The 24,856-nt window shown below is 40.9% G+C and overlaps 1 protein-coding gene across 3 annotated transcripts in view; it reads right to left on the reverse strand.

The window, feature by feature from the left end:
- The window catches only part of wwox (WW domain containing oxidoreductase), a 319,176-nt gene that overhangs the window by 242,416 nt on the left and 51,904 nt on the right, over nucleotides 1–24,856 (reverse strand). For all 3 annotated transcript variants that reach the window (XM_060914715.1, XM_060914713.1, XM_060914714.1), the window contains exon 6: nucleotides 1,552–1,640. In XM_060914715.1, the coding sequence (XP_060770698.1) occupies nucleotides 1,552–1,640 (89 nt within the window). The remainder of the gene's footprint in view (nucleotides 1–1,551; nucleotides 1,641–24,856) is intronic.

Raw genomic sequence — 24,856 nt, forward strand, 5'->3', positions numbered from 1 at the left:
CGAGAGTCTGGAGAGAAACATACCACCACCACCACCACCACCACAACTACAAGCAGTCACCTCTACCACATTCTCTCCTTATGTTAGAGCACTTGAGGAAGAAAAATACAGAAGGTCCACATGACAAACACCTCAGTGGAGCAAGGATGGATTGTTCCCAGAAACATCTGGGAAAGCTGAGGTGGCAGCTCATTTGGCTGAAAACTATCTCCTCCAGCATAAAGCTATAGCACTAACACTCAAATACCTTGACCCAGAGAACAGGAATTCAATTCTTGCACAACAATTGAAATAATATCTCAGCACCTTGTATTTGTAGGCAATATTCATACTAGGTGTGTAACATTGTCCAAAATACTTCACTTCGAGCTCATGAACCAACAAATCCTCAACACTACAGGTTGCCATCAAGTGACATAATTACTAGAGCTAAAACATACAAGTTTACCATGTTTACAAAATAAACCCCTCCGGGGATCACAAAATTATCTTGTTCCATTACTTTAGCTGAAGGGGGGGGGGACAAGCATTGTGGGCTTTTTCTTTTCTTTATACAGCCTGTCTTAGAGCCAGTGTCACTATTCCTTTGCCTTCCGTCATGTAATGTAACTTCATGAAAGCCTTGCCAGTAATTGATTTAACTGGGAGACTGTGAAGGACTTCAAAATCTGTGGAGATGAGATTGATGGAATTATGCAGTAAGGCTGAGATACTTATTTATTGACCAGGGAGTGGGGAGGGGAAGCTTATGATGAGAGAGGCTGGACCTTTTGGCCCTGTGCTGATTTGATAGCTCGGTAATGGAGTCAGGGAAAGGAAGCGAGTGAGTTTGGTGGGGTCAGACTCTAGCCCTGGACTCAGACCACTGCTCAAATGGAGCTAATGGCTCTCTGGGAAAGCCTGTCTACGCTCCCAAGACCATTCTGTTTTATGTGCAGGACTCTCTTTAGGATCGAGGGACGCATTAATGCTTTTAATTAATAAATAAATAAATAAATAAGACAATGTCCTGCTGAGGGGCGGCACGGTGGTGTAGTGGTTAGCGCTGTCGCCTCACAGCAAGAAGGTCCGGGTTCGAGCCCCGTGGCCGGCGAGGGCCTTTCTGTGTGGAGTTTGCATGTTCTCCCCGTGTCCGCGTGGGTTTCCTCCGGGTGCTCCGGTTTCCCCCACAGTCCAAAGACATGCAGGTTAGGTTAACTGGTGACTCTAAATTGAGCGTAGGTGTGAATGTGAGTGTGAATGGTTGTCTGTGTCTATGTGTCAGCCCTGTGATGACCTGGCGACTTGTCCAGGGTGTACCCCGCCTTTCGCCCGTAGTCAGCTGGGATAGGCTCCAGCTTGCCTGCGACCCTGTAGAACAGGATAAAGCGGCTAGAGATAATGAGATGAGATGTCCTGCTGATGACAAACAGAATGAAAAGATTTTTTAAAAAAAGCAAGGTTAGACAGCTCGCTTTGTCAAACTATGATAAGGCTGACGATACAATCAAACCATTTCCAATTAAAACTACGCAAACATCTTAATTCTAAAACTGGAACAGATTTACTTACAGTTTCTTTGCTTTGAAGGCTTCTGCAAACTCTCGGACACTTCTCAATGACGCCAAGTCCAGTGTCATGGCTTCAACACGAGCTTTGTGCTAGAGAGAGAGAGAGAGAAACACAGCATCTTGATCATCCATCAAAACATACAGCATCTTTATCATCCATTATTATATGCACTAAGCCCTATGCTACCAGTTCCAGTTCCTCAGACATTTCCCACCTGTACATTACTCTGGGTGCTATATGGCAGTGAGGATTTAGCCACTGATATACTGACATGCCCACATTTAAATCAACTCTCTATCCGCTACAATAAATCAGGAATACATTTCCACCAGGAAGAGTTGGACAGTCTGCAGCTGGATAGCATCTCCATAGGCTTTTTATGGCACTTTTATGATTCCCCACACTCACCGTATTGAATCCATTCAGTATTTACATTAAGTGAGCAGTGAGGTCTTGCAGAAACCTGTGCTCTTATGAAGTCTGTAATGGCATATAGAATAGCCTCGCAGGGATAAATAATGGATGAAAAAAGCCAAATCTGCAATAATGGTGCCGCTCAGCGCTGGCTTTTAAGTTTACCTTTGATCGCTCTGTAACACAATCAATAAGAAGAAAGGTATATAAATCACTCAAAGATATAATCATACACTGACTAGTCACAGGTCAAACACAGGTCCCCTGAGGTTAAAAAAAATTTAAAATAGACGCGGATACATGCCACATGCAGCTCACTCCTCAATATACCTTTTCTCTGAAAAGCTGGGATTTCCCACGGTCACTCCATATGCTGAGAAGCAACACTGTACAATAAAAATACTCTGTTGCTTCTTCTTTTTTTTTTTCTAGTAGCAGCTTGATGCCAGTTTAGCAGGTTCAGTCTCGTCTCCGGCAGCATCTGTGATGAGGGAGTTGGTTGATGAACGAGCATCTGAACTCTGCTCATATTAGCGTGGGCTTAAGAGACACAGGGCATTTTAATCATGCCACATACAGTACAGTAGCAGGTTAAAGGAAAAAAAAAAATCCCCAAGCTCAGCACTTCCTGCACTTCAACCAGCTGTCTGTCAGACATTAACTAGCACTAATCAAGTACACTGCAATTAGTTCTTTATACCACTCTATAACTGCACAGCGCCATGAGGACACCAGCACCATCATGTCTGTTCATACACACAGGCTCCAACCCTTATTAAAACCCAAACAGATACAAAATAGCTGCCCAGAAAATCTCCTCTATAATTACTTTATACAGAGCATTATCAGATAGCTCTTGACTGGAGCTTGGTATAGAAGTATCTGGCACTCTCGACAGAAAGATCAGATCTCACAACTGAGAGTCAGATAAGGAGTTATCCCTCACTTTCTCTCAATGTTTGATGCGTCTGCGAGCAGTACTTCTTTTCTGGCCAAGTTAATGTTGGTGCACCGGACTAGAACTGTTAGAGAGGGCATTTGTGAGCTTAAGATAGTTACGAGGTGTTGATATCCAGACAGCATGAGGCAGAGAGAGCGCAGTTAACCCAGCATGTTTGGGCTGACTGGATATTCTGAGTGCCTGCCTAGCTCAGAAAGCAATATCAGATGGGAACCGTCAGGGCTTTCTAGGCTTTCATAGAAGGCCCCGACATATCAGCATTTCAAATGTTATATTTAATTTCTTTCATTCTTTCAAAATTTCATTATAATTATTCTCTTCTAATTCGGCCTCGTTTTCTATCAAATTTGCTTCAGAAATGAAAGGGTTACTGTCCTGAAAACATTAAAATCAAGTTATCCAATAAGATCTTTTTGTTTGTTGACTCTAGGCAGAGAAGGATTTAGAGCTGGCTCACTCATTGGTTAGGACTTCATTGCCTGGACAGAAGGCCATGGCAGTGTATGTTTATGTAGGAAGTGACAGATTAATTAACCAATCAGATTTTGATTTACAGTGGGAGGGACCAAAAATTTATCGCCCTAGACCTACTTGAAGGCCAATGCGAGCTTAACCGCGACTCTGTGCCGTTAGCACAGCAGTGAAGTCACCTTCCAGCCGGTGTAGCGTTCATCAGTAGTGTTAGCGAATGTTAATAAAGTGGCCAAGCCAGTGCTATCAAGAGCAAGTAGCACAGGCTAATAATCAAGAAACTAAGATTTCTGTCTCCAGACTCTTCTTCCACGCACGCTCGCTATAGTATTTTTCACTCATACTTAAGTATTCATTTCCCGCTGTAATTTACTTAGTTTTAAAATCAACATCGACAGCTACACACAACAGAGCAACCTGGCAGCCTGCCGCTAATCCCTTGCCCTGTTGCTTTTTTTTGGTGTGTCTGGCTAAGTTTTGGCTGAGCTCAAGTCCCAGCTCTAATAGTAACGGTTCACCAATGCATAATTATTGTACCATGGTCTCTATGCATACCCCAATTTGATACCAAGGCTTTGGTACCGAGACCAATACTGACCTGAAATGCTAAAGTAGTGTCAGAACTCTGATATTTTTTTTAGAAGGAGAAGAAGAAGAAGCCTTTATTTGTCACACGTACACTCAAGCACAGACTTAAAAGGTCATAGGCAATGGTCCGAGGTGAAACGTAGAATATCAACTTTGTCTAGAAGAACGACCCAAAAAGCGAATTCAATTTTCCTAGTGTCTAATTTGCACCCTAAAATTTAATAAAGCGGTTAAAATATACTGTTTTGCCCAATTTCCGAAGGTTTGTTTACATCTCACTTATGCGCACTTTCACCGCCAGGGGACCGTCGTCATGACGTCATTTAAGCCAAACAGACTGGGAGCAGCTCTGTGTTTACTTGCGAACCGAGCACACGTGTACGGACTTTGGTCGTGAGAGGTTGTGTAAAATGTCTGAAAGCAATGGCGATTTTGAAGTAGGAACTCTCCAAATTAAATATCGAGAGGTGAAACCATATATGTATGAACCTATGGCCGTTGCAAAGCAATCGGTGAATGTGGCTCACTGGTTTGACCGTGCAGCCTTGGAATCAGACAGTGACTCGGCCGACTCTGATCGCGGTGACCCCGGACCTCAACAAGACTCGCGCCCAAACGATTTATCCTGGTAGTTATGATAAATTCCTACTTTCATCGTAATACTAAACAAGAGCCCTTTTGAAGAATTAGAGATGAAAGTGGAGCAAAGAAAAAAATCCTGAACTTTTGAAAGTCAGACTAAGATTGGGGGGGAAGCAACGTCCCCCGAAAAAATTTTAGTAACATAACACGCAAAACCCTGCGTTCTAGTGCATTTTAATACTTATTTTCACTAAAACAAGTTATAACTTTTAAGCCTTTTTCTTTCATGCACATTAATGATTAACGTCAAAAATATCAAATTTAATTCCCCTAGTTAATGAGTAATTTTCAGGAGTGCATTTAGAAAACGCGGTGATTTTCCTGCTACACAGTTCATTACTTTGAAAAAAAATCAGACAGTTGAAGGTAAACGCCACAAAATCCCAAAACAGTACTGTTAAAAAGTAAAGGTCTGTTAGAGTTTCTAAAGCTTTCAGGTTTCAGTGTTGGGGACATTGAGCCTCGTTTATCAATCTTTTAGTAGAGCTGCGCGTTTGCAGAAGCTAAAGTGAACTAAACATTTCCAATTCAGATTTATGCGAGTTGAAGCCAATTGTTTACATTAGTTCGTATTGTCTGTAAATTTAAACACACCAATGAATACCATATTTCTCATGTAAATCAGGGGCGTAGCGAGGATTTTTCAGTGTGTGTGTGTGTGTGTGTGTGTGTGTGTGTGTGTGAGAGAGTGACACACTGACTGGCAGCCTGAGTGCATTATGTAACAAAAAAATAAATTACCATTGCTAGTTTTAGGTAGCTTAGAAACCGGCTCTTTCATTATTGCTGTTTCTTCCACGTTTTCTTGATGTGTTCTAGAAATGGCACAAAACTTAGCTTCAAAACCACAAAATGCAACTTTGATGGAAAAAGATATATAATAAATTGCTGACCTCTCTTCATGTCGAAAGAAGGAAAGTTTTGCTTGTTTTGACATGGCGAATTATTAAACAAGAGGAAATACTTGTAATTTGCAACTAAAAAGACTGCAGCTACACTGGCAGCTTGAACATGCTTTCTAGTGCGATCGTGTTGCGCAGAACGGTGTCAGTCCTGCGCGCCTAAGCTCCTGCACCTGAAGGCGTGCCTTGGGCGCGCGCGCCTAATGAGCTCCAGCACGCGCGCCGTTAACAAAGAACACCTGTCTTTAATCAATGAACTACGTTTGGGCTATTTAAGGACCGCGCCCAGGCAAGGACGATGCGAAGTATTACGCCGCGTCTAGGAACGCAAAAAATCCGAAAAATAAATTTCTCCATGTGGAAAACTGGAGATTTTCAAGAGTTTTGTCAAATATCCGGATTTCCGGGTAAATCCGGAAGACTTTCATCTATAAAGAATAATTAAACCGCCCTCCCTAGCGGATATAGGTAACGATTACTTGACAGTGCTCCGGTAGGCCACATTAGCCTGCCATCCGTGGCATTATACTATTTATGGCCTACTCTAAGCAAAGAAATATCCCTTTGTCTCATTTCCACAATGATTGTACAGGATCCCTCAGGATTCTTGACTTGTCAATTGCAAGCAAAAGTAAAAAAATTTACCTCCAATCTTCTCCTTTTTGCTTGAGCGTTGCTGCTCCGTTTCTTCTTTGACTGCTTGATTTTGTTTCATGTGCACAATCCACTCTCTCCGCCTCGTCTCCTCTTCCGGAAAAAAATAACCCTTTGGCTTCAGGCACACAATCCACTTGCTCCGCCTCGTCTCCTTTTTCGGAAAAAGCCAACCCACTTGCTCCACCTCTTCTTCTTTTTTGGAAAAAGCCAACCCTCTCGCTCCGCCTCTTCTTCTTTTTCGGAAAAAGCAAACCCATTCGCTCCGCCTCTTCTCCTCTTTCGGAAAAAGCCAACCCACTCGCTCCGCCTCTTCTCCTTTTTCGGAAAAAGTAAACCCACTCACTCCGCCTCTTCTTCTTTTTCAGAAAAAGCCAACTCTCTCGCTCCGCCTCTTCTCCTTTTTCGGAAAAAGCCAACCCTCTCGCTCCGCCTCTTTTTCTTTTTCGGAAAAAGCCAACCCACTCACTCCACCTCTTCTTTTTCGGAAAAAGCCAATCCACTCTCTCTGCCGTTTCTCCTCTCTCGGTAAAAGGTAAAAACTTCTTCCTGAACCGGTCCCGTTGTTACAGTTCACTGCACAACAATAAGGCATGGGCTTTTTCTTTGGAAATTCCTGAACGCTCGTCTGCACTCAAGTTGAACGGCAATGCAAGTAAACAGACGTGGATTCAACTCAAGCGGTTTGTTCATCTTAAATGACGTCACGCGCCAAGTGGTCACGAAAATAGCCGAACAGAAATTCGCCGCGATCCGTGCTAACTTATTTTAATTATTACTTATTAACAATACTGCTTGGGACCAGAAGAAAATTACAGAGGGTTTTTTAACATATAAAGTTTCAAATGTGCATAAAATTAAAACCGTTCTCTATGAGCTTTAAGCACACAGTGAAATATCTCCTCTGCATTTAACCCATCTGAAGCAGTAAAACACACACAAGTGAGCAATGAGCACACACACACACACACACACATACAGAGAGCAGTGAACAGCTACACTACAGCACCCGGGGAGCAGTTGGGGGTTAGGTTCCTTGCTCAAAAGCACTTCAGCCCAACCTCAGGCCATGGCTGCCCCATGTTAACCTAACCGCAAGTCTTTGTACAGAAAATGGAAACGTGCGATTGGTGCGTCCCTACTATTTATTAAATACTGTGCAATTAAGGTGATATAAGCATGGGTGGGTGGGAGTTTAAAAGGTAATTAAAAATGTTCAACACTTTAGACACTTAGATGAAGTGTGCTGTAAAAATGCTGATGACATAAAACTGTTTAAAAGTCAAGCATCAAGTCTGAGGCCTCTTCTTGAAAAAGAGTGACATTGACAAAAAAAGATCAGCGTTTGATCAGACTAATGACTGGAAAAAGAAATGTAGATGCAGCAAGTATGACTTATTTTAAGTCAGGCTTCAGTAGCCATGCTTGTCAGGCCTTACTGTGTGAACACTGCAGCACAAGAAACAACAGCTGGTGAGAAACACACAGCACAGACATGAAGACTAATGACTAAATGACTAAGACAACTGTTTTCCATAAGCAGAGTGAGACATTGCAAGATGCACTGTACCAAACTGGGGCACAAGTTTGGTCTCCAGTTTCACGATGCTTCCGATTTTCTGAATTTCAAGAATGTCTTTCAACAGCTTATTGGAAAAGATAAAGGCACTTCCCCAAAGCTCCCTCCCTACTCTTCCCTTCACTCTTTCCCCTCCCTGTATGACTCCCTCCATCTCTCCATTTCTCTCATTAACTTGCCACCGCTATCCATTAGCTGAGCAGATTAAGAATACATGCGCTCCATGGTTTCCTTTTCCTTACGGTCTTCACAGAGCACAAGCAATCAACAAAGCACAGAACAGAGTAGCAGACTGTCATTGATAAATTACCTGTCCCCTCTGAAAACCATTTATCTATTTGGGGCCGTGTGTGATAGGGACCTTGTCAGTGCTGCACACTCGGCTCTCCGTGCTTCTCCATTCAAAAACTAAAATCATATGAAAAAGGCAATAGAACATTTCCATATGACAAATATGCACAGGTGGAGCTGCCAGCCTGCTCTACTGTGTTTGAGGTAGCGTGAAGCAAGTGGGGGCCACGGTCACACAGAGCAGACAAATGGCCCGGAGAAAGACCATTCTTCATCAAAGAGCACGAAAGAGCACGAGAGCGAGAGGAGAAAGAAGAAAAAAAAAAGAAACAGACAGATAACTAAAAGACAGAGAAAAAGAAAGGGAAATATGGAACAAAGAGACAACACTGGATTTCCTCTCCCTCTCTGGGATTGGGAATATGGAAGTTCTTCCAGCTGGGCCGTCCTGCTCAGTCCCACAGGAGCCCTGTCAACTCGCATAACCACAAAAACATGTTCCGCCTGCCGCTACCCGCCTCTACGCTGTCCATTAGTTATGCCTGCTATCTATTCCAGAGCATCGGTCTTCCATGTCTGCAGATTGCAAGACTAACAGTACATGACACTCAGAAATAAAGCAGATGTCTGGGAACAAGTGCTGGCAAAAGACTAGTTAGCTGCGAACACCATGTCCCGTATTCGCATGTCAGTAGTAGCACAACCTTCAACTTTGATGTTTGATCTACAAGTGAATTGGACCAACCGCACAGACGTCCTGTCCGTCAACGGCACTAAAACCTTCTCAGCAGCAACAATGAAGAGAAATATTTGAAAATGCCATTGTGCACTACAGTATAAGCCAGCCACATCACTCAGTCATTTCATGATCATAAAATAAAACTAGAATACATTACGGCACAAGGCTTCAAAATAAGAAGCATTTACCGAGTGCTGCATATCTCGACACTTTCGACACCACCACGGGAGGAGGTGGGAAATGTCTCCATATACTCCACCTTTAGCCACAGCTCAGCTCTGAGGGAGATGAATTGGTTTGGTGGGAGTTAGCAGCTGAAATAGCGCTCGCAAATTATTTGATAAATGCGAGATGGAGAGGCGACAAACAGGTTTATTTTTACAGTGATGGCACTGAAGGCCTCAGGGCGCTTCCCCTGTCTCTATCACCCCCACTGGAGGGCAGCATGATTTATCATACACCTGATGAAGAGGAAAGCCGAGAGATGGGATGGGATGGGATGGGACTAGGACAGCAAACTAAGGAGGACTGAATTCGACAAGGCACTGATGTCCCTAAAGTCAGCCAGCTCCAAAACAAATATTCTTTTTCATTAAGAATCGAGAAGACGGGGTGATTTCGAGACAGTCCTAAACAAGCAATCAAAGCAGAAAAGAGAAAAGGAAGGGCAGACACATACATACAATATACTCCAGAATATATGGATATATCCAACCTTTACACAGGGATTGAAACTGGGAATTCGACTGATATACAAGATATTACGAATGCAAAATAAGACAATCACAAAAAGTGAGTAGAACGATTTTCTCTCCATTTGTCCAATATTTCCGGAAACAAAATATTAGCATCACGTGTGTAGAACACCATTTCTGCAGAATTAACAATTTTTATAAATAAATAAATAAATAAATAAATAAATAAAAATATGCATAGTTTATTAGCACCCAAAGAGTAACCCGTGTCTCCACTTCATCAACAGTAATTAATTTAATACTTAAATAGTATAAGGGGGGGCGTCGTGGCTCAGGTGGATAAGGCGCCATACCATAAATCCGGGGACCCGGGTTTGATTCCGGCCCGAGGTCATTTCCCGATCCCTCCCCGTCTCTCTCTCCCGCTCATTTCCTGTCTCTACACTGTCCTATCCAATAAAGGTGCAAAAAGCCCCAAAAAATATCTTTTAAAAAAAATACTTAAACAGCATCAAAAAAGGAACAAATGAAAAATAATAAAATAAAAAGATGGCAGATGGGAAGACAATGGTTTTCCCTCCAAAAAAGAAAGTGAGCAGTCTGAACGCCTGCTTTCCTCTGCAGATTGAAGTCTTGTGATGAAAATAAAGTTTATTGCCTGGAAAGAGGAGGGGAAAAAGCATGTAGAAGCATTAAAGCGACAGAGGTGAACAATTAGACAGATGGCCAGGTTTCAGAGGAAAGAGCAAAAAATAAAGAGAGAGAGAGAGAGATGAACAGAATCATTCAGGAATTTTATGACGAGTCTGACAAGCCCACATCTCTTCAAGGGCACATCAGGAGAGAGCTCGGAGGCTTCCTGTGAGAAACTTTGTGCTAAATGCTGAGTGTGCAGTCAGTGAAGGATACAAAGAGAGCAAAGATCACCACCGGGCCAAAGACTCAGAGCATTGCAGTTAGCCCCTGATTCTGACCCTACAGCACTTAGAGCGAAAAAAAAATGGAAGTACATCTTCATACACTGCACAAACTGTTAAACCGTGCTGTGGTTATACGACCTTTGAAATATTTAAATTTATTTTTTTCGCCGTCCGGTTTCCATTAAATCGTGCTCTCTGATTGGCTCGCGAGCAGTCCGGAATCCTACGATACGGGCCCCGGTTACAGACCTTTGGCAACTCGCTTGTTCACAACAACAACAAACATAGTTGCAATTTTTTGTCAACATTTATTTTCGCATTTCTCAGTATAACAGCATTAATTTTACAGCATGGATAGCGATAACGACAGTGTCCACAGCGAAAGTGAGTTTTACTACCCTGAGGAAGAAGAAATAAAAGAAAACATTTCAGGAGAAAGCTAAAAACCTGTAACTGTTGCTAACGCCGAGCAAAAACATGGCTGAATCCTGAATGACTCCTATTTGTACAAATAGGGGACTACATAGGCAGCAAAATGTAGTTTTTTCCTGCCATGGAAGTGCACTTGTATACCGAGGAGGAAGCAATTTGCATTATAGCCATGAATGAGGATTCAAAATAGCATAATTTTACAGCATGGATAGCGATAACGACAGTGTTCACAGCGAAAGCGAGTTTTACTACCCTGAGGAAGACAAAATAAAAGAAAAAATTTCAGGAGAAAGCTAAAAACCTGTAACTTGCTAACAGTTTGATCTCATTAGTTAATGAGGCCCATTTTGTACCATGTTATCCTAATACATAATATTACATTAGGTAAAAACTTTAAACCAGTGCAATTTCTTCTTCAAAGTTTCACCAAATAGCTTTATTTATGCAATATAAAGGTCATAATACTGTATAACTTTAGTCGAGCAAAAACACCGAGCAAAAACATGGCTGAATCCTGAATGACTCAATTTTGTATAAATAGGGGACTACACATAGGCGGCAAAATGTAGGGTTTTTTTTCCTGCCATGGAAGTGCACTTGTATACCGAGGAGGAAGCAATTTGCATTACAGCCGTGGATGAGGATTCAAAATGGCGGCTTGGCTTGGTTTTCCCTTTCGGGCGCTCTCGTTTTCTGTTAGAACTTGGTAAAGAAAAAAATGAATATATTATTTACCAGCTTAAGGTCGGTCCGCATGGTGAAATACCGTGACCTCGGCCTTGAATACTGACCTCAGCCCAGAGGGCCTCGCTCAGTACTTTCAAGACCTCGGTCACGGCATTTCACAATACGGACCTCCCAGCTGGGAAATAACATGTATGTAACTTTCGGTTGCACCACCAACATTTCTGAGAACACAAGGGGCTGGATCACTGTACAGCGTATCCACTGTGTGTGTGTACTTGGAATGCAAGAAAACAAAGTAAAAATCATTTACATCAGGGAAGGAGTTTCCAACTTCATGACAATGATAACGGCACACTTGACTACTAATAAAAGCATCCACAATTCATTCCTTGTACGTCTGTAATAAAATAGGTTTATTAACAGGAGATATTTCTGTGACAGAAGAAAAAGAATTTCATTTATCTTTGTAAGATACTGGAAATGCGAGGAAATGATTTTCATCCTGTCTGCTATATTAGCAACTGTCTTTTTCTCCCTCCAACTTAAAAAAAAAAAAAAGCCAGCAGCAAAAAATTTCAGTCACCTTGTGAAGACCTGACCACACAAAATTGGTCATCAACTTAAGACTATATTTTATCATGGTTTTTTTAAAGCACAAAAAAAAGGGTGAGAAAAATGGTCAGCGCTCGTGCTCCATATATCATCCTGTCACAATTATGACATTCGTTCATAAATACCCACCAATCTCTTCTCCACCTGGCTGCTTCTGCTATTCAAGCCCTGTGGAAACAGCTAATTACTGCTTTCTCTCTCTCTCTCTCATTTTTGTCTCTTTCTACTATTATCCCTCATTTGTTCTTTCATCCTAAAGCAGTTGAGAGTGGTGAAGGAGTGAAGGCCGTTCAACATTCCAACACACATGTAACACACAATTGCACACAAAAGCGTAAACTCGTGTATGCGTGCGTACACACACACACACACACACACACACACACACACACACACAGCAATTAATAAAGAGGCTGGTCCCTCCTGAGCACTGGGGGGAAAACTGCCTGTTCAGCACATAGTAGGAGAATATGCAATTTCCCCAAGTTAAGTCTATATTAAATTGATTTCTTCTTTCACCGAGATGGGCTGGTCTCTCTCTCTCTCTCGCTCTCTCTCTAATGAAAGGGAGATAATCTACAGGTTTTCTCTCTCCTGAAATCAAGTTACAAATCAAGTTCTGCAAGACATGGAGAAGGAGGCAGAAAGACAGATTTTTTTTTTTCACTGAGAATAAGGGGAAATGTACACGTGTACGCAAGCGTGCACACATGCACACACTCAATTTAATATGAGTGATTAAGTTTTGTTAATGACAAAAAACATTTATTCTATCCACATTCACTGGATATGAGCAATCGTGCGCTCTGATTGGCTACTACTAGGATATCAGCTCATATACCGTGAGTAGAGAAAAATAAAATGGCGGAGCGTGTTGCTGAACCAACCGAGGACGAAATAAAAACTCTACTCGAAAACAAAACCCCAGAAAATACAAAAGATATATATATATATATATATATATATATATATATATATATATATATATATATATATATATGATGGTAAGAACATATCTTTATTTTTCAAGAATTATTATTACAGCATTTTTCACAAATTGCTACTGTCATTTCACCGGCTTGTTTACAGTCTAAGCAGAAATGATTTTGTCAGACGTTTTGTATAAAGTTTTTATACGCGCCTCATCGGCTATCAGCTCACGTATGACTCGATTTCGTGGAATAACTGTTAAATATCTGATGTACAGTCTATGCGAGGTTTATATAAGAAACACATTTGCTATGTAACGTGTGGTCATGGGCACGTGTGTGTGTGTGTGTGTGTGTGTGTGTGTGTGTGTGTGTGTGTGATTCTAAAAAGGTCTATATTGGCTACAAACAATGGCACAAATGTCATTGTTATGTCATGAGATTTCAGGGGGAAAAAAAACCTCACAAACACATGCGCATTAAAAAAAAAGCCTCTCAAAAGCAATACACCATCAAACCATTCTCATAAAGGTTAAGGGTAAACGAGTACAAACATGCTGTATTTCTCTATTTATTCTGTCGACAAAGTGGCACGGCAGCAGTGCAGCTCTCAAAAATAAATAAATAAATAAAAAATAAACCCGCTCGCACTCAGACCACCCACAGGCCTTTTTTCTCTCCACCCTTCTCATCTTCCCTCTCTCTCTCTCTCTCTCTCGTTCCATCTAGCACTACAGGGGGAAATTAGATTTGCATCAGAAAGTGATGTAGATTGAAATAATGCATCTTTATCGCTGGAGATATTGAGATTTACTCCCAATTTTCCTCAGCCCTCGTGGAGATCTGCTCACCGTGCAAAAATTTACCAACACATCTGCCATGTTTTTCCGATATCCTAACAACTAGACATTAATGCAATACCTATTGCTCCCCAATATTTCAGAGGGAGAAATAAGCGCCACCAATTACATATTTACACTGGGTGTATTTTGCAATTCTGCAAGTTTTTTCTCACTCTCTCTGTATGTAATTTAGTGGACAGAAGAAGATTTAAGGACATTTCCATTGCCTATGTTAGATCTAAATGAAGTCTGTACAAGGTAAATCGCATTGTGCTTGAGCAAAACTTCATATTGTTAATGTCAGCAAAATGACTGCTCCTAGTGACACAAAATAATGAGTTTCCTTTTTTTCGCCACGCTTCTTTCTTTATGACTGCATTGTTCCAAATCAAGTTTTATCTAATTCCACTCCAACAACAATCTAAAGTTTCAGAGGGTGGGGATTAAAAATAAATAAATAAATAAATAGATAGATAGATAAATCCACATATCAACATCTACAGGGCTGAAACATGAAAAAGCAGCAGGTTGTACCCTTCAATTTGTCCTATTTCAATTAAGCTTTAAGTAATAAATACATGGAATCAGCCGGGAAAAGGGAGATGATATAATTGAATCAGTGAGAACACGAGCTTCTGGCAACGGAGCTTGGAGTAAATGCCTTATGTAGCTGTTTTATTTCTATTTCACAATTTACCAGTCAACAGGAAAAAATACATTTCATTTAATAAAGATGCATATAAATTCACTGATGTATCAAAAGCCATGATTTAACCGAAAGTAACAGTCATTTTAACAATAACAACTTAGTCATGTAATTTTATAAAACTACTTGATGTATAAATATCAGCAACTTATGAGATTTTCTCATCTCATCTCATTATCTCTAGCCGCTTTATCCTGTTCTACAGGGTCGCAGGCAAGCTGGAGCCTATCCCAGCTGACTACGGGCGAAAGGCGGGGTACACCCTGGACAAGTCGCCAGGTCATCACAGGGCTGACACATAGACACAGACAACCATTCACACTCACATTCACACCTACGGTCAATTTAGAGTCACCAGTTAACCTAACCTGCATGTCTTTGGACTGTGGGGGAAACCGGAGCACCCGGAGGAAACCCACGCGGACACGGGGAGAACATGCAAACTCCGCACAGAAAGGCCCTCGCCGGCCACGGGGCTCGAACCCGGACCTTCTTGCTGTGAGGCGACAGCGCTAACCACTACACCACCGTGCCGCCCATATGAGATTTTTTTTTTTTTTTAAATTGTAGTTTCATAAAAAAAAAAATTTTTATCCATGTGTATTTTAGACATGGGATTAAAAACTATAAAAGTCGAACATTAGTTTAATCAAGCACACAGCAAGCATTGGCTTAAAGTTGATGTAATTTATTCTATTTAAAATATGACTAAGCTCAATCAATATACAAGCAAAGAAAAATACAACTGCTAATTTTAAAAAAAGAGGGGACTTTGGGCTAAAACACAAAGCAAGCCTGACTTCCACACATTCTTCCCTTCAACACCGTCACTCCGAACATATTCACAGAGTTCAGGAAGCAATGGAACACAGTTCCTGTGCAAACCGTGCCAATGTCAAAGGTCAAGAAATTGTAGTCTACAGTTGAAGGTTGTTTGACGTGAAATAAATCACTTGTTGTAAACAAATTGTGTTATTGCTTTATTCATGAAGGCTAATTCAATTTGGAGGAAGAGGAGTCTTTCGACGGGCCCTAGTGAGAGAGTAAGACAGGAGACATCGTCGGACACGGCGACACAGACATCTCATCTTGTTCATCTAAGCTGAGGCGGTAAGTACATTAAAATGAGCCTGCAGAGGCTTTGTGGATAATCAGACTCGTGCCCTGAACATCATCAACACTTGCCTTCTATCTCTGGACTAATTAAATAATCTCGAGTGCAAATCACGTTAAACTGTGGGACTGGTCAGGCTCTCTGGACAAGAGAATGAAGAACCGAGAATTGAATTGAGAACAATAAAAGGATAAAAAGATGAGACCGTAAAAGAGAGGGGAGACAAGGAATGTGGAGTAGAGGATAAAAGTAGAGGAAAGGACAAAAGAAGAGAGGAGAGGACAAAAGATACAAGAGGAGACAAAAGAGTAAAAGAAAAAATGAGGATAAAGGGGAGAGGAGAAAATAGGAGGGATTAAGAATAAGAGACCAGAAGAGAGGAGAAGAGAGATTAAGATTAAGAGAGGAGGTGATGGATAAAGATTAAGAAAGGAGAGATTAAGACCAGAGCAGAGAGGAAAGGGGAAGGAGGAGAAAGATTAAGAGAGGAGCAGATATTAAGATTAAGAGAGAATTAAAGGGGGGTGGAAAGGAGAGATTAAGAATAAGACAAGAGAGGAGATTAAGAGAGAAGAGGAGGAGAGATTAAGATTAAGAGAGGAGGTGACAGATAAAGATTAAGAAAGGAGAGATTAAGACCAAAGCAGAGAGGAGAGATTAAGTTTAAGAGAAGATAAGAAAGGGGAAGGAGAAGAAAGATGAAGAGGAGATATTAAGATTAAGAAAGGGGGATAAAAGTAAGGGAGGAGAGATTAAGATTAAGAAGAAGAGAATTTAAGAGAGGAGGAGACAGATGATGACAGATTAAGAGATCAGAGGAGAAAAATGAGAGGGTCGATTAAGAAGGGAGAGGAGAGATTAAGATTAAGAGAGGAGGTGATGGATGAAGATTAAGAAAGGAGAGATTAAGATTAAGACCAGAGCAGAGAGGAGAGATTAGAAAGGGGAAGGAGAAGAAAGATTAAGAGATGAGCAGATCTTAAGATTAAGAGAGAATAAAAGGGGGATGTGGAAAGGAGAGATTAAGAATAAGACAAGAGAGGAGATTAAGAGAGAAGAGAAGGAGAGATTAAGATTAAGAGAGGTGGTGATGGATACAGATTAAGAAAGGAGAGATTAAGAGCAGAGAAGTTAAGTTTAATGGAAGATAAGAAAGGGGAAGGAGAAGAAAGATGAGAAGAGGAGATATTAAGATTAAGAAAGGGGGACAAAAGTAGGGGAAGAAAGGAGAGATTAAGATTAAGAAGAAGAGAAATTAAGAGGAGGAGGAGACAGGTGATGACAGATTAAGAGAGAAGAGGAGAAAAAATGAGAGGGTCGATTAAGAAAGGAGAGGAGAGATTAAGAGAGAAGAGCATTTGAATTGAATTCAAGTACAGTGGTGCTTGAAAGTTTGTGAACCCTTTAGAATTTTCTATATTTCTACATAAATGTGACCTAAAACATCATCAGATTTCCACACAAATTTTAAAATTAGATAAAGAGAACCCAGTTAAACAAATGAAACAAAAAGATTATACTTGGTCATTTATTTATTGAGAAAAATGATCCAATATTACATATCTGTGAGTGTCAAAAGCATGTGAACCTCTAGGATGAGCAGTTAATTTGAAGGTGAGATTAGAGTCAGGTGTTTTCAATCAATGGGATGACAATCAGGTGTGAGTGGGCACCCTGTTTTATTTAAAGAACAGGGATCGATCAAAGTCTGATCTTCACAACACATGTTTGTGGAAGTGTATCATGGCACGAACAAAGGAGATTTCTGAGGACCTCAGAAAAAGCGTTGTTGATGCTCATCAGGCTGGAAAAGGTTACAAAACCATCTCTAAAGAGTTTGGACTCCACCAATCCACAGTCAGACAGATTGTGTACAAATGGAGGAAATTCAAGACCATTGTTACCCTCTCCAGGAGTGGTCGACCAACAAAGATCACTCCAAGAGCAAGATGTGTAATAGCTGGTGAGGTCACAAAGAACCCCAGGGTAACTTCTAAGCAACTGAAGGCCTCTCTCACATTGGCTAATGTTAATGTTCATGAGTCCACCATCAGGAGAACACTGAACAACAATGGTGTGCATGGCAGGGTTGCAAGGAGAAAGCCACTGCTCTCCAAAAAGAACATTGCTGCTCATCTGCAGTTTGCTAAAGATCACGTGGACAAGCCAGAAGGCTATTGGAAAAATGTTTTGTGGACGGATGAGACCAAAATATAACTTTTTGGTTGAAATGAGAAGCGTTATATTTGGAGAAAGGAAAACACTGCATTCTAGTATAAGAACCTTATCCCATCTGTGAAACATGGTGGTGGTAGTATCATGGTTTGGGCCTGTTTTGCTGCATCTGGGCCAGGACGGTTTGCCATCATTGATGGAACAATGAATTCTGAATTATACCAGCAAATTCTAAAGGAAAATATCAGGACATCTGTCCATGAACTGAATCTCAAGAGAAGGTGGGTCATGCAGCAAGACAACGACCCTAAGCACACAAGTCGTTCTACCAAAGAATGGTTAAAGAAGAATAAAGTTAATGTTTTGGAATGGCCAAGTCAAAGTCCTGACCTTAATCCAATGGAAATGTTGTGGAAGGACCTGAAGCGAGCAGTTCATGTGAGGAAACCCACCAACATCCCAGAGTTGAAGCTGTTCTGTACGGAGGAATGGGCTAAAATTCCTCCAAGCCGGTGTGCAGGACTGATCAACAGTTACCGCAAACGTTTAGTTGCAGTTATTGCTGCACAAGGGGGTCACACCAGATACTGAAAGCAAAGGTTCACATACTTTTGCCACTCACAGATATGTAATATTGGATCATTTTCCTCAATAAATAAATGACCAAGTATAATATTTTTGTCTCATTTGTTTAACTGGGTTCTCTTTATCTACTTTTAGGATTTGTGTGAAAATCTGATGATGTTTTAGGTCATATTTATGCAGAAATATAGAAAATTCTAAAGGGTTCACAAACTTTCAAGCACCACTGTAGGTATATGAAAACACTGTCCTAGTTTTAACACTCCCAACAAGACAGGAGGTGTATAGCAACTGCATAAACAAACACCTTTTACTGTAGAAACAGTCCAATTTCTAATTCTGTATTATCGGAAACATTTTCCTCATTAAGTTATAGGTATAAATGCTCTAAAGCATGAAATTACCCTCGAGCCTCCGTCTCTAAATAACCTGGTTTGCAAATAAATGATCCATGTGAAAGTAGTAAGATGTAGATTATTAAAAATAATAGGAGGGACTGAAATTTGCATCCACAGAACTATTCAGCGTGCACACTGCAATTACTTCACTCATGCCTCTCGTCCTTCCTCCTCAGTCCCACCAAGCAGCAACACCACAGCTCTCTTTCAATCACAAATGACAAACATTTCAGATAAACCTACAAACACCATCTCATACAGAAGAGCAATAATTCCTTGTTTATGAATTGAAAAAAAAAAAAATTCCCAGACAACTTGAACTTTTACTTAACTTTTGAAATCGTGTTCCTTGACTGGCATCAAACGCATTCTCCTATATTTACAGCTGAACGCTTTAATCTCTCCGTCTTTTGTTTCCCAATCCTTCACGCTCTTCCCAGAATAAACATAAACCGCTAACTTTGTATAGACACAATAACAACCCCCTTACTCTCGAATGCCCACCAGCCCCCATGTTGGGTGACTCTCCCATATGGTCCAAATGGAGAGGAATGACCATCCATCCATGCTAAGATCTGCATTATGTTTGAGTTATAGTCACCATTTGCAATTCAGAGTGGCTCTTTGGAGAGTTGACCACCTTGGTAACACCCCATCAGTGTAGAAGTACACAGTGCAATCAGAGAGATTTACCGTGCTGAGCGGAAGCTTCTGGAGAGCACGGGGTGCCAGAGTACAAGCCATTCCCAGACTCCCATTCTCAAAAAAAGCTCTACTGGGCCACATTCTAGTGGAGAATAGCTGCCACATTTAATGAGAAAGATCCAGAGTAAAAAGAGAGTGAGCGAGAAAGAGAGTGAAAAACATGGACAATGTGTGTCCAAATATCAAAACTAATGTTCCTCCTGAAAGAATCATATCTCTCATTTTCTATTAGTCTCTCGAACAAACTGCTGTAACTAGATCTATTCCGATCACCTACTCAATAACATTAGCTGATATCACCGTGTATTTTTAGACTTGCGCAGTGCTGGTGTTCTCAGACACACAAACAGCTGCAGTAAAACAGGGGCAGCCAAGACGTCACTCATTCGAAAAACATCTTTAAAATACCATAAAACCCACAATATAATTAACAGTTATTCCACGAAATCGAGTCATACATGAGCCGATAGCCGACAAGCCATGTACGACGAGCTTGAATGGAATAACTGTTTTATTCTATCCACATTCACTGGGTTTTGAGAAACAGAGCAATTTTATTTTTACTTTTTGCACACTCGATAAATAAAAACGTTATACAAAACATCTGGCAAAATCATTTCTGCTTACACTGCAAAAAATTGAAAACTGAATTTGAGGAGAAAATTACTTAATACTCGTGAAATTATCTTGCTGCATGGACAGATATTTCTACTTGATAAGACATCTTAGAATAAGTTATTGCAATCTAGAACTAAGTTTAATAATCTCAGAATTTGTGTCTTGTATTCTTCTAATAGGAAATGCTAGATCGTTTCAACTATTTTCCAGATATTTTCACTTGCATATTATTTTTTGCAGTGTAGAAGGTAAACAAACTGGCAAAATGACAGTAGCAATTTGTGAAAATTTTTATAATAATTCTTGAAAATGAAAAAAAAAAAAGCTATGTTCTTACTTTTATTCCATTTTTTTTTTTTTGGGGGGGGGGGGGGGGGGGGGGGTATTTCGACCTCCGTTGGTTCAGCAACACACTCGGCCATTTTGTTTTTCTCTACTCACGGTATATGAGCGGATACCCTAGTAGTAGCGTAGCCAATCAGACCGCACAATTGCTCATACCCAGTGAATGTGGATAGAATAATATGTAACTTCAAATTAAACTTCTTCAGCTGCAGTTAGAAAATTAGTTACAAACTCAATAATTTATTCATAGAGCATATATTTCAAGAAATATTATGAAATAGTCTCAAGCATTAAGAATTCATTTTACACAGGGGAAAGCAAGAAAAAAAACAGACTTCAATAATCCAAATAAACGGAGGAGAGAAAAATTTAACACTTCCATGAAGGAGTATGGGATTAACATTTATCTGGTTTACTGACACTAGACCAAAAATGCCTTCTTAGCAAGCAAAATGTCTTTTATATAGTCTAATGCATCGAGTATTTCCTATTACAAGACTGCAACAAACCATTTATTATAAAAAGATTATTAAAACATTTAGATTTCTCTTGATTTCAAGCTTGAAGCCTCTATTAGCATATCATTTTGCTTCTTTCTAGAAATAAATGCTACAAATTCGCAAAACGATCTGCCAATAGAACAAGACTATTTCAAGCTTGAAATGAGTGAAGTAGTGTAGAAACAGGCCTAATCTTATCCGGTTTCTTGTAATATTATAAACAGGAAAATCTAACCAAAATAGACAATGTTCAAGATATTTCTACTTGCTAAGATATCATTTTTGCACTGTACGTACTCAGACATGACTCAACATACTGTTTTTGATCCAAATACTGTGAGATAAAACCAGTTCCAGATTATCTTTCTCTTCATATTTCACAAAATTCTGTTATATGTGTATGAGATGGGCGTGATTCAATTATGTTTAAAAATGACATGCTGTTTATTACAATGGCATGTGCAAGGCAGAAGCCAAAAGTAAGCTGAACAGAGATGGAAAAAAAAGAGAGAGAGAACAAGCAGGGCTTTCCGATGGCTGGGGATCAGCTATTAGCCGAAAGAGAGAAAAATTGGGGCCTCTGAAACATTAATCAAACTCTTCACCTAGTGGGCAGCCATATGGTGGAACAGCATGTGCATCGTGCAAACTTGCTGATCGCCAGTAACAGGGTGCAATTAATTCCGCTGGCTGCATCCAGCACAGGCCTACCAGTTTAGAGCCCAGGGAGAGAGAGCTGGAAAAAAGTGCTGCTCTTCTCTTTCCTGCCCAAAAAAAAAACCAGAGGGATCAAATTCGGAGTGATGAACGAGGGGGGAGAATCGGGCCCTCGTTTATAGACGAGAAAGAGAGAATGACTGCACATGGATGGAGAGATCAGCAGAGGAAAGGAGAGTGGAGGAATAGAAAGAAAAGGGAACGTCTCTAGATATCCCCTTATCACTCATCCAATCACTGTACTTTCATATTAGCATTCATGACCCACACAAAAGACATTAGCAAAGTTGCTAATCACAACCCTGCTCTCTCTCTCTCTCTCTCACACACACTCATTTGTTTGTTTTGGTAGGCGGGATGCGATTTTCCCTGCAGCATTCCTGATCCCTTCTTTTCCATACATCCTTTTTCCTCCTTCCGAATTCAGTACTGACCCTCTTGGCCGGTTATTGTTCAGTCTTCACTTAGGAATTCTTGTCAAAAACTTCTGTTTTTCTTGTTCGGCAAAATTAGCATCTCTTTTATGCTCTTAATGAAGTGGAGGCTCCTTAACACACAACATGGAATATTTCAGAGAAGGAAATGAGATCCTGTTAGCTATTCCCCAGGTCCTTCGCCTCTCTCCGGCCCATACCAATATCCGAAACGACTTTGGGGATGTTTGCTTCATTAGAATACACCCCGCCTCCAAAGACTTATTGTTCATTTTCGACCATGTATTATGACCCTGGTGGGACACTGTTAATGAGAGGAACTCTGTATCTCAACTTCCTGGGTGGACAGCTCTGCATTTCTTGGCTTTTTGCTTATGTCCAGAAGGCTAGCACTGAATAATGAAGTGCATTCATCACAAGAACAACAACAACACTACCGTGCGTTCTCAACCACACACACACACACTTGTACATACCTATAAATTACAAAATTAATATGCATGAAAAAAAAACACCACATCTTTACATGCATATGCAGCCTTTTACAAATTAACCTAGAGCCAAAACATTGTTACAGTGTGAGTGTGGTGTCGCCCTGCACCCCACAAAGCAATTGCCTTTATGGCTGCCACTGGGCTCAGTCATCAGTGGATTTATGATTATTTGAGTCTGTGGGCCCTTGCGTTCAGCTGGGACCTAATGAAGTGCTATTCAAAACAGCCTTGCCTGTGAGCTTTGTTAACTGTTGTCAGTTGCTGAAGGCTTGCAAAGGCACCAAAACACTGCTCTCGCTGAAGCCTTCCCTGGCCCTTCCAAATCAGCGCTACTCTATTAGCCAAATGAAAATCATTCCATATTCCCCTCCCATCAGGAAGCCACTTCTGCACAGTCACATAATAATCCATGTCCAGGTTGGTCTGCAATCAGGGATTCTTGTTTTTGTTCGTGTGCGTGTCTAATGATGGATGTCGTTTCTCTTTACTTAGTTGAGCGGTTCTTGACATAATATGGATTACTACAGTTGTGGAATAGAGCCATTTAATCTATGTTTATTATTTACTATTTGGTCTCAAACGCATTAAAAAGGCAAGAAATTGCACTAATTAACTTTTGACGAGGCACCTATTAATTGCAAAGCATTTCAGGTGACGACCTCATAAAGCTGGTCAAGATAACGCCAATAGTGTGTAAAGTGTCATCAAGGTAAATGCTGGCTACTTTGAAGAATCTATAATATGAGACATTTTGTTTAAAAGTTTTCTCTTTAAGGCGGCATGGTGGTGTAGTGGTTAGCCCTGTCGCCTCACAGCAAGAAGGTCCGGGTTCGAGCCCCGTGGCCGGCGAGGGCCTTTCTGTGCGGAGTTTGCATGTTCTCCCCGTGTCCGCGTGGGTTTCCTCCGGGTGCTCCGGTTTCCCCCACAGTCCAAAGACATGCAGGTTAGGTTAACTGGTGACTCTAAATTGACCGTAGGTGTGAATGTGAGTGTGAATGGTTGTCTGTGTCTATGTGTCAGCCCTGTGATGACCTGGCGACTTGTCCAGGGTGTACCCCGCCTTTCGCCCGTAGTCAGCTGGGATAGGCTCCAGCTTGCCTGCGACCCTGTAGAACAGGATAAAGCGGCTACAGATAATGAGATGAGTTTTCTCTTTACTACGTAATTCCAGATATGTTCCATATGTTATTTCATAGTTTTCATGTCTTCAGTATTGTTCTACAATGTAGAAAATAATCAAAATACAGAAAAAACCTATGAGTAGGTGTGTGCAAACTTTTGGCTGGTACTGCGTAATATGCACAATTTCTGTCCACTTATACAGACCCCCAGAAGCTTCTTCATTTACAAATGGGCCTCGATCATAACCCATGACCCTTATAACCAACCCAGGTCATACACAAGCAGTTCAATGATTCTGACCCTGACCTCCAACCTGTGAAACCACCATCTCTCTCTCTCTCTCAAATGTTGGCCTTGTGTTTTTTCCAGACAGTGAGAAAGTGAGAGCAAACGGCAACCATCATTAATCAATATGTTGGGCTTTATTTGTGATAATTCATCATGACACAATATTAATGGGTGGCTATGCCCTTCAGAGGTGAGCCTCATGCAAATGCAGAGGGGGAAGCAATTAACTTTCGAGCGACGCACAGATGATTATAAATGACAAGGATGTGTCAATTACCGCAGCCAATAAAGGGAGACAGAGGCTGTGAGGGCAATCTATCCACTTTACAGCTCCTCCTCAACCCATAGGCTCTAACTACACAGTGGAAGCGCTGCTCGAAAAGAGCACTTCATTGAGGCCTGGATGATGCTGATGCTGCTCAAAGACAACTTCGGATTATTTCAAATGCTTTGCGACCAGGGTTGATTGGTTCACCAAGTCAACAGACCAAATCCACTACAGTCTACTCTTAAAGGGATTTTTTTTGTTGTTTTGTTTTTTTAAACGAGGCAACAAAATTCCTCGGACAACATAATTAAAACACCCCAACAACAACTTTGCACCCAATTATATTGTGTCATGACAGACACATCTACAGTGCCCTCCAAAATTATTCGCATCGCTTGTATAGATTAGTAAAAGGAGTTAGAAAAAACATCCACCTTTTGGTGCAGTAGCTTCATCCGACCTTTAATTGAAAAATGTATTC

The sequence above is a fragment of the Neoarius graeffei genome, chromosome 2, assembly GCF_027579695.1.
Source record: "Neoarius graeffei isolate fNeoGra1 chromosome 2, fNeoGra1.pri, whole genome shotgun sequence".
Lineage (NCBI taxonomy): Eukaryota > Metazoa > Chordata > Actinopteri > Siluriformes > Ariidae > Neoarius > Neoarius graeffei.